The sequence below is a fragment of the Panthera tigris genome, chromosome D3 (genome assembly GCF_018350195.1).
Source record: "Panthera tigris isolate Pti1 chromosome D3, P.tigris_Pti1_mat1.1, whole genome shotgun sequence".
Taxonomy (NCBI): Eukaryota; Metazoa; Chordata; class Mammalia; order Carnivora; family Felidae; genus Panthera; species Panthera tigris.
The window spans coordinates 69,188,360-69,207,717 of record NC_056671.1 but is presented as its reverse complement, the minus strand read 5'-3'; the positions used below and the strand labels follow the sequence as shown (position 1 = coordinate 69,207,717).

General features: G+C 50.1%; 1 protein-coding gene across 3 annotated transcripts in view; it reads left to right on the top strand.

The window, feature by feature from the left end:
• Positions 1–19,358, top strand: part of MYO5B (myosin VB) — a 338,275-nt gene that overhangs the window by 265,417 nt on the left and 53,500 nt on the right. For all 3 annotated transcript variants that reach the window (XM_042961933.1, XM_042961932.1, XM_042961931.1), the window contains 5 exons: positions 1,642–1,753; positions 5,832–6,043; positions 7,890–8,046; positions 9,897–10,136; positions 17,562–17,795. In XM_042961933.1, coding sequence (XP_042817867.1) covers positions 1,642–1,753; positions 5,832–6,043; positions 7,890–8,046; positions 9,897–10,136; positions 17,562–17,795 — 955 coding nt within the window. The remainder of the gene's footprint in view (positions 1–1,641; positions 1,754–5,831; positions 6,044–7,889; positions 8,047–9,896; positions 10,137–17,561; positions 17,796–19,358) is intronic.

The window sequence follows — 19,358 nt, the reverse complement described above, 5'->3', positions numbered from 1 at the left end:
ATGTTGATTTATTATGAGAGAGGGAGCACGCATGCATGCCCTGGGGAGGGAGGGAGGAGAGCAAAAATCCCAAGTAGGGTCCACGTCAGCACGGAGCCCAATATGGGGCTCGATCTCAAGAACCCGTGAGATCATGGCCTGAGCTGAAATTGAGTCAGATGCTCAGCCAACCAAGCTACCTAGGCGCCCCCACCCCAAGTAATAGATGAGAATGAGATGAATGAGTTCACTGGACAGTCACTCAGCCAGGCCTCAGATGCACAATCTGGAGGCAGCACCTAAATGATTTCCAAACAGGCGACGAGGACTGCGTGTGTTCCTGCGGACAGGGCCTGTATGGCAGCCCCTGATGCCGCTGACGGATGCCTCTGCCGAGGACACAGAACCAATGGGGACGGATGGCCGAGCTCACTTGCAGAGGGATTCAGATGGGAAATTCTGTCTCCTTAGAGTAGAACTGTGTAGAAACAATGTGTGATATGAGGAGGTTGTGAGCTGGAAACAGGGAAGGAGCGAGGAGGGTCAGAGTGAACATCTGTGTGAAGGAAGATTTAAGTAGAGATCTCCTCAGAGGCCGAGAGACAGACTTGAGGCCTTCTGAAAGATTCCCTTCCAGAACAAACCAAAGCACAATTACTGAAAAGGTGGCGGGATTGTGAGTGCTCTGGGTTTTTTGCTTTTGTTTTTAATTGGGAGTTGCTGAATACCTCATGGTGGGCTCACATTACTCTAATGAAACAAATGATAGGTGAGGTCTGCTTTGGGCAGGAAGATGGTTCTGGGGCACCTGGGTGGCTCAGTCGGTTAAGCACCTAGCTTCAGCTTAGGTCATGATCTCGTGGTTCGTGGGTTCAAGCCCCATGTCGGGCTCTGTGCTGACAGATCGGAGCCTGGAGCCTTCGGATTCTGTGTCACCCTCTCTCTGCTCCTCTGCTCGTATTCTCTCTCAAAAACAAACGTCAAAGTTAAAAGATTTCTTCTAACGTATACCAAAATGTGTGAGTGGTAGTGTCACTGGGGGTTAGGATAAGGCCAACTTTTATTTGCTGATGTATATTTTCTGCATGTAAATGGGGTGCCTGGGTGGCTCAGTCAAGCTTCCGCTTCTTGGTTTCAGCTCAGGTCATGATCTCACAGTTTTATGGTTCGAGCCTTGTGTCGGGCTTTACACTGATTGTGGAGCCTGCTTGGGATTCTCTGTCTCCCTCTCTCCCCTCTCCCCCACTCATGCTGTGTCTCTTTCAAAACAAATAAACTTAAAGTTTTCAACGAGAAGTACTAACTTTATGAAAGAAAGCCAACATTTAAAACCAAGCTGTGTCCCAGGCAAGGTTCCTCCTCTAGCAGCCAAGGGGAGCTCCGTGCTTGGGCAGAAACCCTGTGAGTGGTCCAGCCTCTGGTCAGTCCTCCCAGAGAGACCTCCAAACCCTCCTTTTCCCTCTTCCACTCATGACTGTATAAGTCAGCCACATACTGAAATTCTCACATTGGAGGAAGACAGTAGGTCCAGGAATGGTTTTTTACTGCTCTGAGAACAGCTTTATGCCGGGACTAGCGACCCTATGGGGCACTGAGATGGCTGCGGCCCTTCTGTGGCTGGGAGGCAGGCCATGCCACCTGACGCACCTACTTTCCCTCCAGGTGGGCCTACCACGACTTCTTCAACCGGTATCGGGTGCTGGTCAAGAAGAGAGAGCTCGCCAACACAGACAAAAAGGCCATCTGCAGATCTGTCCTGGAAAGCCTCATCAAGGTGAGCTGGTGCACCCCTGGAGGCTTACCCGGAATGCCTTGGGAATTGGGGGAGTGATCAGCCCTTGTGGTCTTTCATCTTTCTTATTAAAACTGTTTGACATGCTCATCCATTTTCCAACATCAGCGACTTTAAAAGAGAAGTCCCTTCACGTATATAGCGGACTTTTTTCACGTCTCGGCACGTGTAAAAAGTAAAAATGTTTGTACATTTTGTGATGAAGCCACCACTGGCCTGTGGCTCTGGCTTCTCCAAAGCCTGAGGCTCCATATTATCTGCCCACACCGCACACCTGCCCAGGGGCTCTGACCTAGCCCAGGCACAGCTTGGAAGTCAGCATTTGGGAAAATAGGTGCACTTTTCCTATCTTCTTCTTGCACAGCTGGCCTCCGGCCTTCCCCTAAAGGCTTGTTTTAAATAAGGCAACAGATGTAATTGACACAACCTGAACTCAAACCTGAGCCTTGAGACTGGAGCTACTTTGGGGCCCTTTGTGAGGGGTGTATCCTAGATATTAGCTCCACAGAATTCAGGGATTCTAGGAGGACATGGTAAAAATGGTCTTGATAAAGGGTTAGATTACATCAAACATCTTCCCTTTCGAAAGGTAACGTCATGGAGAGAACTAGATCAAAAAATTTTCAATTTTAAATACAGTTCACTCTTACACATTGTAGGTGTAAAGGGCATCACCCCCCACCCCCACCACACACACACACATTAAAAAAAAAAAAAATTCACATAGAACTTCAGACTTCCTAAAAGTAAGCCACTAATAAATAGCCTGCCGTTGACCAGAAGCCTGGTGCATGGTGTCCTGTGTTGCAGACACATGTATCCTTTACTGCAGGGGACAGTCTTTGTGTTAATGCCCAGCCCCTGCTTATAAGCAGTGAGCCGATCACAGCTGGAGCATTTGGAACGAACTAAGTGTATTCCCTAACGAAAATTGTATGAATGTGTGCTGTTTCCTTTGCTTGAAAGACTTTCTTCCTCTTCCCCTTGTCTGCCTAGGTTCCACCCTCCTTCCTGACTGGGCTCTTAAAATGCTTTCTGGTCTGCAAAGCCTGTTCTGATCTCCCAGAAGGAGTTAGCGACCCCCGTCCTCTTTTGGCCACCAGCACTCCGTTTCTGTCTTCCATTATTGCATTTACCTACCCCCTTGTCTTGCAGTTGAGAGTTTGTCATTTCACCGGACTATGAACACTGAAATGTTAGGGATCCCGTTGTTGTGTCCCTGGCACCATGACTGGTTCTTACAGGAGCTCTGAGTTTGTGCAGGTGGCTGCGTGGGTTCCCAGCTTGGGGGGGAGGGGGGGGGATGGGGGGAGGGGCAGTCATGACTGTCACCTGCCACTAATAGCTCACGGTTATGAAGCACTTAGGAGTCACTTTAACCCTTCACATCCCTCTTCTAGTCCTCGCATGGTGCCTTAGAGGGATGCAAGCCTCCTTCTCATTTTGTAGATGAGGAAACTGAAGTATAGAAAGCCGATCAAAGTTCCCCAAGGTGTTACAGGTGGACCGGCTCAACACCCCCCAGCCACTCTGAATCACAGTGCCCATTGAGCCAGTCTCATTGACTAATGTCACTGTGCATAATTAACCTTTCTGCAGAAAGAATAGGGATCAGTGCTTCAAGACTTATCTGGGGACATTGTATTTCCTGTTTCCCTCCCCTTTTGGGGGGCCTCATCTTCTAGTCACCAGTGCTACCTAGGGTGAAGCTGCATGTTAGCCTAGAAGGGCACCTGCCAGCACCAAGCAAGTGCCAGTGCATTTTAGAACACAGTGACGAGGAGAGAAGCCGGTGGCATGTGGGCCAGGCAACAGGTGCTGAATAGCTGGGAGTTTAATGGGAGGGAGGCTGGGGCCAGCTTCATGAGGTGGTTCATGAGTGATTGTCTCCTCCTACAGGGATTTAGGAATGCCCTTCATCCCCTACTGGAGTTTGTTTATTCTTTAATCCCACCAGTGTGTATTGCATCCTTTCTATGTACTCTAACCTAGAATGGTCGCTCACCGTGAGCCTTATAAAAGAGCATAACACATGCGCCCTGCCCTCCAGGACTGCTAGTACCTGGTGTGATTATAGACCTCACCAGAGGGAATCAGATTATAGAGACCTGAGCCTTGATCGTGACAGGGGAGCAGGATATTAGCAAGTGTCCGCTGGGAGTCCAGGGAGCGTGAGGAAATATGTGTGCACGGTGTGCGGAGAGGAGATGGTGTTGCAGAGGGGGCGTGGTGCAGTGAGAGACCGCTGGCCTGGGAGTCCTGCCTCTCGATGTCTCCAGTGAGACCTAGAGGGAGTCCCTGCATGCCAGGCTTTGGTCTTGGCATCCGTGAGGTAAAAGGAGTGGCTTGGGGTGGATTGCTGAGATTCTGTTCTGCCCCCTCAGTCTACGATTCTTAGAGGAGCTCTCAGAAGATTACCCCTGATTGGTATGTGAACGGTGTCGTCAGCAAGTTCCGAGGGTTAGAGAAAGCAGGTCTGAGGTAGGGGACGTGCCCCAGACACGTGGGCTGAGGAGAGAGTGGCCATCAGGCTAGTGGTGACTGGCTACAGCAGGTGGGACCTTCAGAAGTATCCTTGTGAAAACAGTGGCTTTGCAGACCAAGTCATACCCTTCCTGGTGGTTTTTCCAGAAGAGGAAACAAGCGTATGTGCTCTGGTTCCTGGGATGCAGCAGACACCCCCAGGCCCTGGCTCTGCTGAAGCCTGAGCTGCCAGGCTTCTTTCTGGACTGAGAGGGCTGAGCCGCCCACCTTTTGCTCCCTAGCCCCTCTTCACTGAGAGGGAGCCCTGGCCAGTAGGGCAGTGATGAAGGCAGGGCCTCAGCTGCCTGGGGGCTTCTCCCCTCATCCAGCCCATCCCTCCCAGCGTGTGCTGAGGGCCCACTGGGCACATGGCCCTGAACAGAGGCAGGGTTGAGGACCAGGCCCAGACCTAACCTCTCCCAGCTTCGCCTTCGGCCTGGCTGTGAACGGGGACAGTCGGCAACTGTCCAGCTGGACGCTGTGTCCCAGCTTAGGCAGTTCCATCTTGCCTGTGTGAGGAACCCGTAAAACGTGGTGATTCAGCATTATTTCAGAGCCGTTTGTCAACCTGAGACATTCTATCATGTGTGTGTTTTTCTTAGACCTTGGCTCATTACTTCTTCCTTATGGTCTTCGTGCCGATGAACAAAATTAGATAGGAGTTTATCTACGAAGAACACTCAGTTGCAGCGGGTTAACTATGAAGTGCTCTACCCCAGCTTGTCTGTAAGCACACTGCTGGGTCGTCTTTCCTTAGCCACAGGGGTGAGCACAGGGAAAGGTAATTAACATTAGCCTAATTAGATACACTTAAGACAGTAATTATGTGTCAAATCTCAAAACCTAGTCTGAAGTCAAATAAAATTTCTTTGGAGAGCTATATGCAATCTGAAATTATGCATACAATGGTGTGGCCATTGGAGGATAATCTTTGTAAAATGACCTGAGCGGGTCATTTCCTTGCTCAGAGCACCACCAGGGGCTTCCCATCCCAGTTGTGTACTGTGGCCTGCGGGGCCTTTGGTGATTTGTTCTTTCTGCCCCCACACTTGACCCTCCTTGACTTTCCTGTTCCTCAAACATACCCAGCTTTTGCTACCACAGGACATTTGCATCTGTTCTACTCTTCTCCTGGGGATGCCTCCTTTAGTTTATTTAGGTTTTTGTTCAAATACCCCCTCCATAAAAACGCCTTCCTAGATTTACCCTATTTAAGCATCCCCATCCCACGCTTAAATCCCAAGTTTTACTGTCTTCAGAATCTTCATTGCCTGAAAACCTTGCCTTGGTTTGCTTGCCTTTCTCCTCTCACCATGATGTCAGTTGCCTGACGGCAGGCATCTTGTTCAGTGCTGTGGCCTGGACACCATAACCCCATGTCTAATAGTAGGGACTTAGTGTCTGTTCAGTGAATGCTGAGAGTTGGGGTGTGTCTCAGGAGCAGGGGTATCCAAGCTCTGACCAGGGAATGCTGCATGGAAGAACTGGATGGTAGGGTATGTTACCTCACTGATGCTCCCCTCCCTGCTTTGTAAAGGATCCCGACAAGTTCCAGTTTGGCCGCACCAAGATCTTTTTCCGGGCAGGCCAGGTGGCTTACCTGGAGAAGCTTCGGGCTGACAAGTTCCGGGCAGCCACGATCATGATCCAGAAAACTGTCCGGGGCTGGCTGCAGAAGGTGAAATACCGCAGGCTGAAGGCTACTACCTTAACTCTGCAGCGGTATTGCCGAGGGCTCCTGGCCCGCAGGTGAGCCAAACTGGGGCACATCTGGTGTGTCAGGTCGCGGGGGAGGGGGGCTTGGTTGGTTGGCCTCCCTCAGCCTGATTAGAGTGGTTCTTTCTGCACCCAGCTTTCTCTCAGGAACTGGGTACGTGTCTCCTGCGCCCTTCTCACCTGAGGGAGTAAGTCTAGCTCCAAGTCTCCTGGTTCTCCCAGTCTGTCCCCATCCCACCAGTACTAATCTAGGATGGGCCCTGTGTGCCACAAAACCACTATTTTCCCTTTGCCTAAATCCCAAAGTAATCTTCTTTTAGAAAAAAAGACCAATTCAGCCTTCACCCCTTCCACTAAGCTTCTTTATTTTACAGCACCATTTTCCAATTCTCCCGGGAGTTTGGGAATGAGAGCTGGAAAGATCCTGGAAGGTCCTTAGGTAGATTCATTGCATGGAGCCAGTATGAGGGTATGACTTTAGCCACAGGTGGCTATGCAGGGGCAGAGCAGCCCAGCACCATGCAGCCCAAACTACTTTCCCTCCCACCTGGTCTCATTGGGTCGATAAGGCACCAAAGCAGTGTGAGCCTCTCCACCGAGAGGGCACGTGGGACACGGCCTCCTGCGAGACCCACCCCTCGTTCTAGATCCACGAGCTCACGATGTAGGGATTTCCTTATTCCATGAAGTCTTGCATTTGGAAGTCAAACTTTGACAAGTGGCTGTTCAGTCACTTCTGCTGGAACATTAAAAGGAAAAAAAAGCCCCTGAGTTACAAGCCAGATCAGGCATCCTTTGTATCCGAAAGTTCGAGATTGCTCATGCTGGCCTTCACATCCTTGCTGTAGGCTGTTTCCCCGGGCTTAACCGGAGATGACGAATGCCACTGATCACCTCTGAATCACCGAGAGATGATCTCTGGAACAAAAGCTATAGAAATAGAAAGTTGTCAGTAGCACCAACGCTAAGTAATTGTCAGCAGTCTGTGCCCGTAAGCCAAGTCATTGCTGAGTGCCCCTGTGTGTGCAACTCTGTCTTACCCAGAGGACAGGGAGAACCTAAAGCAGAGTTGGCCTGTGTTCTCCCTGTGGGAGTTCGTGCCCCGGGAGACATGCAGGGCCCACATAGGGAGAAAGTACCTACAAAGAGTTAGACTGTCGAACCAGACTCCCTTCAGCACGCGGGGTGGGGCTGGTGGGGAAGTTCCCTCCGCCTCCCAGGCTCTGCTAGAGGACTTCTGAGAGCCTTTCTAACTTTTAATATTCTGAGTTTCTGAACACTTACTATGCACCTGGCATCAAACAAAGCCCTGAAGGGTAAGAAGTGTCAGACTAACTTTGTCTTACTTGGGTGGTGTGGTGGGGAATGGAGAAGCGAAACAGGAAAGTAGAGATGTCCATGTGTCGTGTGTCCCAGACGGAAAGAGCAGGGAGATAGGGTGCAGGCCTGTGAAGGTTTTATTCATTCAGCAAATATATACTGAGCACCTACAGGCCTGGCCCTTGCTAGATATGGGGGGCATGATTGAGAGCTGGCTGTTGGCATCTCCAAGCTGAGTGAGGTACCGGAGACCAACAGAAGTGTAAACGTGGTGTCAGTGGGGACTGCCCAGGTTGGTGTGAGGGGTTCACGGGAGGGGGAGTGAGCAGGGCTTGGGAGGCTCAGACTGAGCTTTAAACTTTTGGGAAGACCTCTTAGACAACATGGAAGATGCTCATGCTGCCATTCAGGGCCTGAGCTCCAGGTACCCGTGGTGTTGCTGTGTTCTGTGAGCGTGATCAACATGGGCTCAGCCTGGGGCGTCCAAGCACATGGCTTGCGTTCACACACGGCTCCCAGGCCTTCGTCAGCAGGGCCCGCCTGCGCTCTCCCTCCCCAGGCTGGCCGAGCATCTGCGGAGGACGCGAGCAGCCATCATGCTCCAGAAGCAGTACCGCATGCGGAGGGCCCGCCTGGCCTACCAGAGGGTCCACAGGGCCACCATCACTATCCAGGCCTTCACTCGGGGCATGTTCGTGCGGAGAATGTACCAGCAGGTGTGTAGCCACTCCCCCCCCCCCCCCCCCCCCCCGCCAGCCCTGCCCCGGGGACTCAGGGGCTGCAGACTGGGAGTCAAAGCAGCAGCAAATGGATTGTCACCACCACGAACATTGTGGGTGTGCTCCTAACGTTCTTCTAAGTGATTTGACACCTTTGCTCCCACTGAGTCCTTTCAAAGTCCCACAAAGTATAGTATATTAGAGTCTTCCAGAGAAACGGAACGCGCGTGTGTGTATACAAATATGGGGACTCTCAGGAAATTGTCCACATGGTTATGGATGCTGGGAAGTCCCATAATCTACCATCTATAAGCTGGAGGCCCAGGAAAGCCAGGGGTGTAAATCAGTCCACGTCTGAAGGCCTAAGAACCAGAGGAGCCAACAGTGTAAATCCCAGTCCCAGTGCAGGAGAAAATGATGTCCTAACTCAAGCAGTGAGGCAGGAGGAAGGGGGCGAATTCCCCTTCCCTCTGCCTTTTGTTCTCTTTGAGCCCTTAGGGATGATGCCCTCCCACATTGCAGGGAGGACAGTCCACTCATTCAGATGCTCATCTGTCGAAACGCCCTCAGATGCACCAGAAGCAGTGTTTAATCTGGGCACCGTGAGGCCTGGCAAGTCCACACGTGAGAGTAACCATCATAGGTTGGATGGGTGCGTGTCGTCATGCTCCTTTGACAGCTGAGATGCTCGGGGACGCTGTCCCCTACCCAAGGGCACTTGGTCAGCCAGTGGCAGAGCCTGGTGACCTGTCTTGGGCTCGCTCAGACTTGAGAGCAGAGGGCCATATGAGGTATCATCAGGTCTCACCGCTTCATTTAGTGGGTTAGGACTCTGAAGCCCAGCAAGGTAAGGTCAGGGCAGTGGGACCCCGACCTCCCTGCCAGGCCATTATTCCAGCGAAGCTGAGTTACCCAGTAGCCTTGAGTCAGGACACAGCCATTCCAACATATCACTCCGATACAGCTGAAGCCCAAAGCTAGGATGAAGGACAGATTGGAAGGAAAGGTCTAAAATATTCTTTTTTCATAAAGAGAACATTTTTCTCTTTTATGGTCGGAGAAGGTCTGATTTTCTAATAAAACACTGAAGTGACCGTGAAAAATCAAATGTGATCAGACACCAGGGTGGCACTGAGTGATGTAAGATGGGGAAACCCAAGTCAGTGGGAGGTCATTGTGTGAACGTTCCTGGGAGATCAGTGACATCTGTGTGATGTCCTCAGGGAAGGGGCACATGACTTTGGGAGGCACTAGGCTTGAACCCAGCTCTATCTTAGAGCTGTGATACTGGGCATATTTGCTCATTTATTCATTTATCCCACAAATACTTCTTTTGCAAGGCATTAGGGTAGACACATTGAGGATCTCGTTTTCTGAGTGGTTGGTAACTTGATAGAAAAAGGAAAGTGAATTACAAGCCATATTTGTACCTATAAGTCATTGGCTCATCATGGACTCTGACTAGAGAATCTCATCCCCGGGCTCCCCATCACCAGGGAGGGGAGCTGAATCTGTTGAGTGGGAAGATGCCAGCAGGGTTTATCTTCAGGTCCCTCCAACTTGGGAGGTTTTTATGCTGTGGTTCCCTAACCAATAAAACAAAGTAAAACAAACTACTAAAAACAAGAGTTTAACAGCTGCCTCTCTGCAGGTAGATAGGCTGCTGCAGAACTTAGTTAAAACTTGTTCATGAAACAAATGGCCACCAAAACTTTGTTAGGCATGTCCTCTCTGCATCTCCTAAAACTAGGCCAGCCTTGGCTCTCCCTTCCTCCAGGCAGTGTGTGAGTGTCCCTCATTCCTGTCCTGCAGTGCAAACCCACCAGATGTGTGCTTGTCCCCACCAGGTCCTCATGGAGCACAAGGCCACCATCCTCCAGAAGCACGTGCGGGGTTGGGTGGCACGTAGGCGCTTTCAGCGGCTGCGGGGCGCGGCCATCGTCATCCAGTGTGCCTTCCGCATGCTTAAGGCCAAGCAGGAGCTGAAGGCCCTCAAGATCGAGGCCCGCTCAGCAGAGCACCTGAAACGTCTCAACGTGGGCATGGAGAACAAGGTGGTCCAGCTGCAGCGGAAGATTGATGACCAGGTCAGCATCAGGAGCTCCCTGCCAGGGGTTGGGGGCTGTGGGAGGCACCAGGGGGGCCTTTGAGAGAAATCCTCAGGGAACTGCTTGTGTCAGAGACCTGAGGGAGCACAGACATCCCGAGAAGATCACTCGGCAGGAACGTCTACTGACTATGGCAGACAGAATAGTGCCCCCAAAGATGTTTGCATCCTAATTCCCAGGGCCTGTGAATATGGGACCTCACACGGCAAATGGGACTTTGCAGATGTAATTAAGGGTCTTGGGATGGGGAGACAAGCCTGGATTATTTGAGTGGGCCCAGCATATTCACAAGGGTCCTCGCAAGAGGGAGGCAAGAGGGTCAGATTCAGAAAGGATGTGGTGACAGAGGTTGGAGTGAGGCAGGGCCATGAGCCCAGGATGCAGGCAGCCTCCAGGAACTAGAAAAGGCAGTAACATGGATTCCCCACTGGAGCCTCCAGGAGGAACACAGCCCTGCTCTGACCCCTTTTAGGCTTCTGACCTCCAGAACCATAAGGTAATAGATTTGTATTGGTAACTTTATGGTAATTTGTTACTACAGTAGTCAAAATCATGGTCTCCTGCCTTTGTAGAGGCAGCCTGGGGTAGTCATCTTAGCCGATGTTGATGGGGAGGTTTTGCTGCCTGCGAGGCTCTGTCCTCGTGCTTTGTATGAACTTGTTTAACCCTCACAACAGCCCCATAAGGTGAATAGCATCATCCTCCATTCTTGACAGGTGAAGGTCACACAGGTGACCTTGGAAGGCCATGATTTGAACCCCACTGCTCTAGCTCTGGAGCCCATGTTCTTTACCACTTTGCTCTTTGGCCTCTGTTGCGTTGTGTGGTGGGAAAAACACATGCTTTGGAATCCAAAAGAATCCTGTTCACATTCAACTCTGCTGCTTAGAAACCAAGTGACCTGATCCCTCCACGCCTCAGTTTTCTTATCCATAAAATGGGGCTTCTAGGGCTGGAAGAAGAGTGAGTGAACATGCACAAAGGATCTGGTATGCACTAGGGAGCCCAGGAAATGGTTACCACTATTGTATTTATGCTTTTTCCTTTTCCTACCCTAACCACCTTCTCAACCAGTCCCACAAGTCACAAGTCATTGGTCAGGTCTCTATGGGTGTGTGGGGTATTGTGCAGGGCACTGCAGGGAATCCGAAACAAGCCCAGGATGCTCGACACCCCCCACCAGGTCGGAAAGATGAGGCAGGCACGCGTGCACACACTCCCATACACCCACTTTTTTGGTGGCTCCAGTGGCCAATCTTCTTCATTCTCCTCTTTGGAACTTTACTTGGTGCTTGACGGTTTCTGGTGCTTCGTTAGGCTTGGTAAGCAGAGGATGACTTTGACACACATGGATGCTGTATTGCAAGGGAACAATATTAAGGTAGCGTGGCCAACAGCCTCCACTACCCTGATGATTTCCTATGCACTCCCACATGCCACGCCCTGTGATCAGTGTTTTATGTTCACTCTCATTTGATCCTATAGCAACTTTGTGAAGTCATTTTACAGATGAGGAAATTGTGGATCAGGGACATCAAGTACCTTGCTGAGGTCACAGAATTAGAAAGTTCTAGAACCAGCGTTCCAGCCCGATCTGTCTGATCCCACAGCCATAATAAGGATGATGCTAGTTTTCTTAACCACAAATATCACTAAACTGTTAGCCCTTCCCTGTGTATTGTCCTTGCTAACATAGGTTCCCAGAGTTGAAAGCAGGCTCACAGTTAGTTTGCCTCATGCAGGGTAGTAAGATGACCATAGGAGCAGGCTCCTGCAGTGGCCTGGAGGGTTTCAATCACTTCCTGAGAAAGGACAGGGGAAAGGGAGGGAGAAGAACACAAAGAATGCCACAGTGTGTTTGTGCAGTGTTGAGAGAGAATCCGAGTTGGAGTCACCAGGCACTGCCCTGGAGGTCACTCCCTTGTATTGCATCTATTCTAGGCTGGGCGTTTTTTAAGCTTCACAAGACCCCAATAGGGCAAGAAAATGAGCCATTTTATACTTAAACCACCTACCCCAAACAGCAGCCCAGAAGTATTGTTTTGACGGTAGTAAAATGTCCCTGCTTCTCTGCTCTTGCAAAGACCAGTCTTCTCAAGAAGAAGCTATTGTCCTGGATGTTTATGTTCCTGATGTGAGTTCAACAGTGTGTCTGTTTTGCTTGAGTACTTAGCAATACAGCAAGTTGAAGTGCAGGGTGGAGGACACTAGGTACCTGCCCCTGGTCGGCCTGCAGTGATAATGCCCAGTCGTGGTTGAAGGCACATCTGCCCAGAAGGATAGGACTGGAAAGGATTGGCCATTTGAAAAACTCAAGTACAGGGAGGGGCCCAGGTTTTGTTATTGTCACTGTTGTTGTTCTGGCCGTTGATCACTGACCACAAAAGACATTTGCATAGTTAAAATTTGCCAATTAACCTTCTGAGTAAAGTGTAGTCAGACGAGTGGCTTTGTTGGCCACCCTGCCAGGAGCCCTGTGTACTGCCCAGTCACTGCAGCCCTCGGTTTCCAGCCCCAGGGCCCTGCATTGGCGTTGCTGATTTCTGAAGTTAACTGGTGAGGTTAAAAATAAATCTGATATTTTACAACCCACGTGCTGGAACATCAAAGAGAAGCAGATTTAAAAGGCCTATTTTTAAAAAGAGCTTTTTGCCTTAAGCTTCCTGCTTGGCAAACATCTGTGAGTGGTGGCAGGTGCTATCCACCCTGGGCAGGCTGCCCTATGTGCAGAGGGTGATCAGAAGAGGCAAAAGGGGTGGATTAGATCCTGCTTCCTGGTACCCCTCCCTGCATTGCCCAACTATGTACCAGGCACATTCTCCTGTATTAATTTATGTAATCCTCACCAGGACCCTGTGAGATAATCTCATCCCTGCTTTAAACTGAGGCACAGAGGCTAAGCAGCCTGCCCAAGGTCACACACTAGTAAGTAGCATGACTAGGATTGAAAAACTTGGCAGTCTGGCTCCAGAGAAGGTTCTGTCCCCAACCAAATTATAGGATATCTGCACATTAGGAGATTCTTTTGACTTAAGAGAATTCCTCAATCCGAGGAGGACTCTTAGCTTTGTTTTGGGTTCATTCACATATAGATGGCATTGTCCTTGGACCAGTTGGTCTTCTACAGTGGGGTGTGTGACCCGGTATCAAACATGCTTGACATTCTTTCGTGAGAAGGAGGCATCAGCATAATCTTGGTACCAGGTCTTCAGAGATGCTTGTTTATTGGTCTCTTGGCAGATGGGGCTGGCCATTTGAAATTGTCTTTCTGTTCTTTGTGTAATGCCCAGAGACAACTCTGGTCACTGCTCTCCTGACACACGAGGTTCTTAAGCCAGAAGGAGAGGACAGGCAAAGACGTCCCAAGGTATTTTTCAGAGCAGCATGGGGTAGTGGACAAAATCCTAGCTGGATGGGGGCCTGAGTTCTGTCTCAGTTACACTTGTACCAGAGTTGACAGCTTGGGATTACGGCTGAATCTGTAAGTGGAGATTGGCCTAAGATTTCTAAAGTAACCTCTAGCTCAAAAATTAACCGATACTATGATGTGGCTAAAGTAGTGGTTCCCAACTCCAGGCTGCACTGTAAGATTACCTGGTGGAGTTTTTTTGTTTTGTTTTAAAAGTATTCCCAGTGTCAAGGAGTCAGCAAAGGAGGAAATTGAAGGATAACACGAGGGTAAGGTTAGTGCCAAAATTCATGGCTAAGGTTTCATGCACCCAACTAAAGTGACAAGACACAAAATTGGCACCAAGTTCCCAAGCAAACAGAAAGAAGGAAATAGGATCATTTGAGAGTTTGAGAAAAACTGTTGGAAGAGGATTGGAGCTGTCCCTTGTACTGAAACTTTTTCCTGTGGGTTTTTGTAATCTGTGATCTCAGAAACTGCTACTTCAGAATATCTTTAAACAGTAAATACAGTAACAGCTCCTGGGGCCGTTTCTTACACTGTCCCTGATGCAGGCCTGTGCTGTGACATTTTTTAGCCAAAATGATGTAGCCTATGAACTTGGCTGTCTACAACTCTGGCTTTATTCAGATACAACGTGTAGAGTGAGTAGGCCATTTGAACCTACAATTTTTCTTTTATAATGAGGGTCAAGTTTTAGACCTTTAGGAGTACAATGCTGTATTTAAATGTTTTATCTGAAAAAATATGATAGAATCATATGGATTCAGTTAGTAGCCTTTTCAGTCAGACTGGTTCAGTATATTTAGTATACACTCAGTAGATACGTTAAATTAGTTATTTTATGATTCACAAGAGCATCCAAGTACGTTTGAGAAATAGCATAATTCACAGTTTTCTGGCCTCCAGTGCCTCAGTTTCCTTAACTGAAATGGGGATATGAATCAGTCTCACTACATAGGATTTTGAGAATTGGATGGAGTTAGTATATGTGAATTATGTAGTACAGTGCCTGCCCCAGAGTAAGCACCCAATGAGTGCTGGTAGCACATGTGAAACATGTTATTTTTCATAATGCAGATAGTCTTGCAATGATTTCCTCACCACCTTCCCCAGGGGTCTGTAGACCATTAATTGGGAACTACTTGAAGCCTCTTCCATACAGTTCGGCAGATTGTTCACTGCACAAGGATAGTTGGCTATGGGGACAAATAGGGCTGAAGACCATCCTATGCTCTGCTCATCTGACTGTGAGCCCTGGAGCATTGCTGCCCTGTGGAATCTGTGCACCCCTGCAGCTGTGTCCATGCAGAGACGCAGCTCTGTGGACCTCCTTCATCCCTGGAGGTGGTGCCCTTTCTGGTTTATACAAAAGTTCTGTAGAGGTCAGCACAGGTCTTGGGATCATGGACTAGAGGAACAGGTTGAATGCCAATATACCTCAGGTGGGGTAATACTTCAAGCCTAAAAAATCTTGCCAAGCAGACCTTTGAGAGGGAAAAAAAGCTTTTGAAAAAGTAACAAATAGGAGAGTCTCAAGTTACCTTCCCAAACAGGTTCCTTGTTGGCAGTTGAGGACAGATCTGTGCCCTTCAGTAGTAGGGGCAGGGTGAGCATCCTCTCAGGATATCTGAGGAACCCAAGGAGAATAGGGGTCTGTCTGGAAATCCCCAGATTCTGGTATTAGGAAAGGGCCTTCACTGGGGCAGGACAGAGTGGGCCAGCTCTCCAGGTCCTACTGACAAAGGCAGCTCTGAGGAGCTTAGCCGCCATTGTAAGGAGGGTTTCTGGGGTCTATGGGGGAGCAAGTCCCCACCTTCCACCCATACATACCCCGTGTCAAGCTTGGCTGCACAGCCATGGGCACCTGATATGGACCTCATGGCATGAGGATAAGATGGGAAACTGCTGGGTCCTTCTGGGGTCTTCCTTTCTGAAATCATGCCTGCAGAGCACAAAATGTGCAGCTGTAGTGAGTCCCCAGCAATGATTTTTGGATGCTGCTGATGACCTAGGGAGGTGCCCAGGTGCTGCTCTTAGGAATCTCCCCACCACCTCAGGTGATCAGCCAAGAGTTCAGACTGAGCAAAGAAGACAGCTCCCATTTATGGGGCACTTACCGTGTGTCAGGCACCAGGATATCCCTGAATCTTGATGAAACTCCAAGGAAGGGCTTACCATTGTCCCCCTTCCACATATGAGGAAACTGGGGCACAGAGAAGTCGAGTGATCTGATCGGACGTATGCAGCTGATCAGGGATAGAGCTGAGATCTGAACACAAGTCTGTCTGCCTCCATCCACTCTTAACATCCTGACTTCCCCGAGTCCCATGTCCACCTGGATGTTAGCATCCACGAAGAGTCGACCTCCTGGAGAGTCACGTTATCTTTGCATGAGGGTGCTAGGGTGTCCTCTGTGTCTGTGGCAGGATGCTGTCATCTGCAGAACATAGTTCTCCCTGAGAGTCTACAGAGGGGTGGGAGGTACCTGTGCCCCTTGCCACCACCACCATATTTTGTGCCTTCTTCCATACTCCACACTAACTCCAGTCGGAAACCCCTAGAGCCCAGTCCTCTGCTCCACTCCCGTGATGATCTGAGCCAGCTATGCCATCTGGGGGTGACCGTTGGGCTGAACCTAACTGCCAGTCTGGAGTGGAGAAGAGTGGACATGGCTAACCCACCACACACTCCCTCCCTGAGTCCACTCCCCTTGTGCAGAGACCTTTCAGGCTCCAGGCAGGGGACTCAGACCAGGGCAGGGGGAGGTACAGGCAGGATTGAGTTTTCTAAATGGATGACACCTAACTGGATTTCTCATGATTACTTCAAGCAGCGCTGGCTGCCAGACCAGACATAAGGGCATTTCCTATTGTAACTGGAGGATTTCCCTGGACTGCAGGAGAGTCTCTTTCTGTGACATGAAAACAGGACATGTTCTACTTGGACACCAACCGCAGGTCCCAGGCTTGAGGTCCCACAGCACAAATGGCATCGTGCACTGGGCCCAATGGCCATTCTTCGGCTTTCCGTGAAACTTAATTTCTGGTGTGAATTAGTAATTGATTCCTGATGCCCCAGTTTATTGGTATTTTAACCAACAGCTCTGGTCTACTTGGAGCTCCCACAGGGAATAGCAATGAAGAATAATCAGTGGCTGTTGGTTGCTTGGAGAGCCTTACTTCACTTTCCCCACAGACCCCTTTCAGTGGGTGCTCTCAAGTCCTGCAGCACCAGTTTTTGCCCATGTTGACACGAGCAGTTGACATTGGCCCTAGGTCCCCCGTGTTTCCTCTGTGTGAGCCCTTCTGTAGTGCCCTTGCAAACCTGTACCAGGCACCTGGGGGGATGTTTCTCACTTTCCTGTTGTTCACTTGGGTGCCCAGTCTGCAGGGGCACAGCATGGACAGAATCTGCCAGGGCATCAGTCTGTGGAGTCAGAGTCTTACAGGGTGAGGTGACAGATGGTGAGAGGGACCCCGGGGCCCTGTAAAGGGCCTCCTTGGAGGAGGGGATACTGAAGGGGTCCTTTGTCTCTGAGCTGGCGATTAGGTTGCAACTCTTTGTGCCAGCAAGTCCAAGGGCAGGAGGGCCCTGTGTAAAAGAGCAAGAAAACCTGAAAAGCAAAGGCTGCAGATCCAGGAAGCCAGCTACGTTGTTCCCACAACTTAAAATTGGCTGCAAGGTCTGTCCAGCTAAACGTAGAAGGCTAACTGCTGTCAGCCAGCTTCTAGCTCTGCCCTCGCTCAGAAACACTTCTTGAATGTCAGCTTTGGTGTTTTTTCTGTTCCTGTATTTCTCCTGGGTTCACAATAGGGTTCTGTCAGGGGGGATGCTGGGAAAGCACTCAAGTATGCAGTGATTGTGAGATTTAATTCCACCTTGGAAGTTCCTTTTTTTTTTTTTTTTTTTTCCCCCCTTAACTGCCATCATGTTTTTTTCCTGCCCCAACAACCTTACTCTCCACCTCTTCCTCTCTGCTGGCTTTCTCACAGAACAAAGAGTTCAAGACTCTGTCGGAGCAGTTGTCGGCGGTCACCTCCACACACACCATGGAGGTAGAAAAGTTGAAGAAGGAGCTGGCCCGCTACCAGCAGAGCCAAGGTGAGGACGGCAGCCTGAGGCTGCAGGAGGAGGTGGAGAGCCTGCGGGCGGAGCTTCAGAGGGCCCACTCGGAGCGCAAGATCCTGGAGGACGCCCACACCAAGGAGAAGGACGAGCTGAGAAAGGTACGTCGAGGCCAGAGAGAGCCGCTTGGCAGTGGCCTGGCCTCCAAAGCACCCCTTCCGAGACCATTTCTTCTTCCAGATGTAAAATTGACACAGACTTTACTGGGGCTTCTGCCCACACACTGACCATCCCTCTGCATTTGGATGTGAAGTGTGCCTGCTTTGGGGTTAACACACATGAGCACGTGCCATTCACGGAACAAGTGTTATGTTTCACCATTGGCTGAACACAATGGCATCCCCTGAAAGGAATACATGTGTGTGCCTTGGGGCGTATTTCTTACAGTCTAGAAATAGCCACCACATCGTCTCTGTGGCCTGAGCCCTTGTTAGCAAGAGGCGTGGTACAGAGGTAGTGGCCTTTCTTCTTGACATTGCAGGGATTGGGGCAACCTTTAGACATCCCTACTTGTAGCAATCATATTTTGGGGACTTTGCCTTAAGTGTCAGTGCTGATGGTTTCAGCCTGACTTGTCCATTCTGGTTGCTGTGCTCTGTTTCTCTCTACCGCATAAAATAGAACTTCTTGGGATTGGCCCCCACTCCCCCATCTCAAAGTCCGGATATGAAGATTCCCTTCTCTCCCAGGATAGCTGTTCAAACCAGGAATGTGCCAAGTGCCCATTGGAGAATCCTCCATGGAGGACGCAGCCATTTGCTCCTGCATCTCTGCAGTGACCCACAGACCACAGGGCAGATAGCACCTCGCCCCATCATTTAGTGCCTCCATCACTGGAAGGTCCCAGTGGGGTGAGAAGCTAAGGATGAGGGAGGGATTAAATGTTCCTAATTTTGGAATAATAACTTTAAGTGTTTAAAACTTGAAGCAGGCTAAATGCCGCCTCAGAAAGGGTCCTGGGGTAGATATTGCAATGGCCAGATTCTCATCCCTGTACTGCCATTGCCAAGCCCACATGGGAAAGCTTACTGGCCTTGGTTCTCTCATATGTTTGTCTGTTTTTAAACAGTATAGATCATCTCTCAGGTTTCTAGTGAATGTGGCAACTGGCCAACTCCATGAGATACTATTTGGTGGCTTCTAGAAGGAAAAGGCCCCCAGCCCTGCTCCATAGTGCTTCCCTCTTCCTCTGCCCATTACCTTCTCCTGGCCTGAGAGTCCCCCAGACACCACTAGGGAACATGCAGGCTGCTGTTAGAGACGACGGAGTACAAAGCCACTTGGGCCAGCTCATGCTGAACTTGCCTACATCATTTCCCCGTCCCAGGCAGAATTTCCACACCACCAGCCACTGCTTTCCCTGATCCTGCAGATTTCCCAGGTGTCGGAGATGGGGCCCACACGGGGACCGGGTGATGAATGAAGTGAGACCTGGGGCTTCCTGGTGCAGGCGGCTAGCCCAGCACAGAAAAGTAGGAGCTTCTGTCCCCAGTATGCCACCCAGATATAAACCTGTCAGCTCACCCACCAGGAGGCCTGAGGTGGACTTCATTCTTTGGGATAAAGCATGGGGTGCTAGGAAGCTCCTGTTCGAATGTAGCTGTAAGCCTGTCACCTACAAACCGTGGGATTCCACCCTTGAGGTCTATTAACTGTGGGAATGG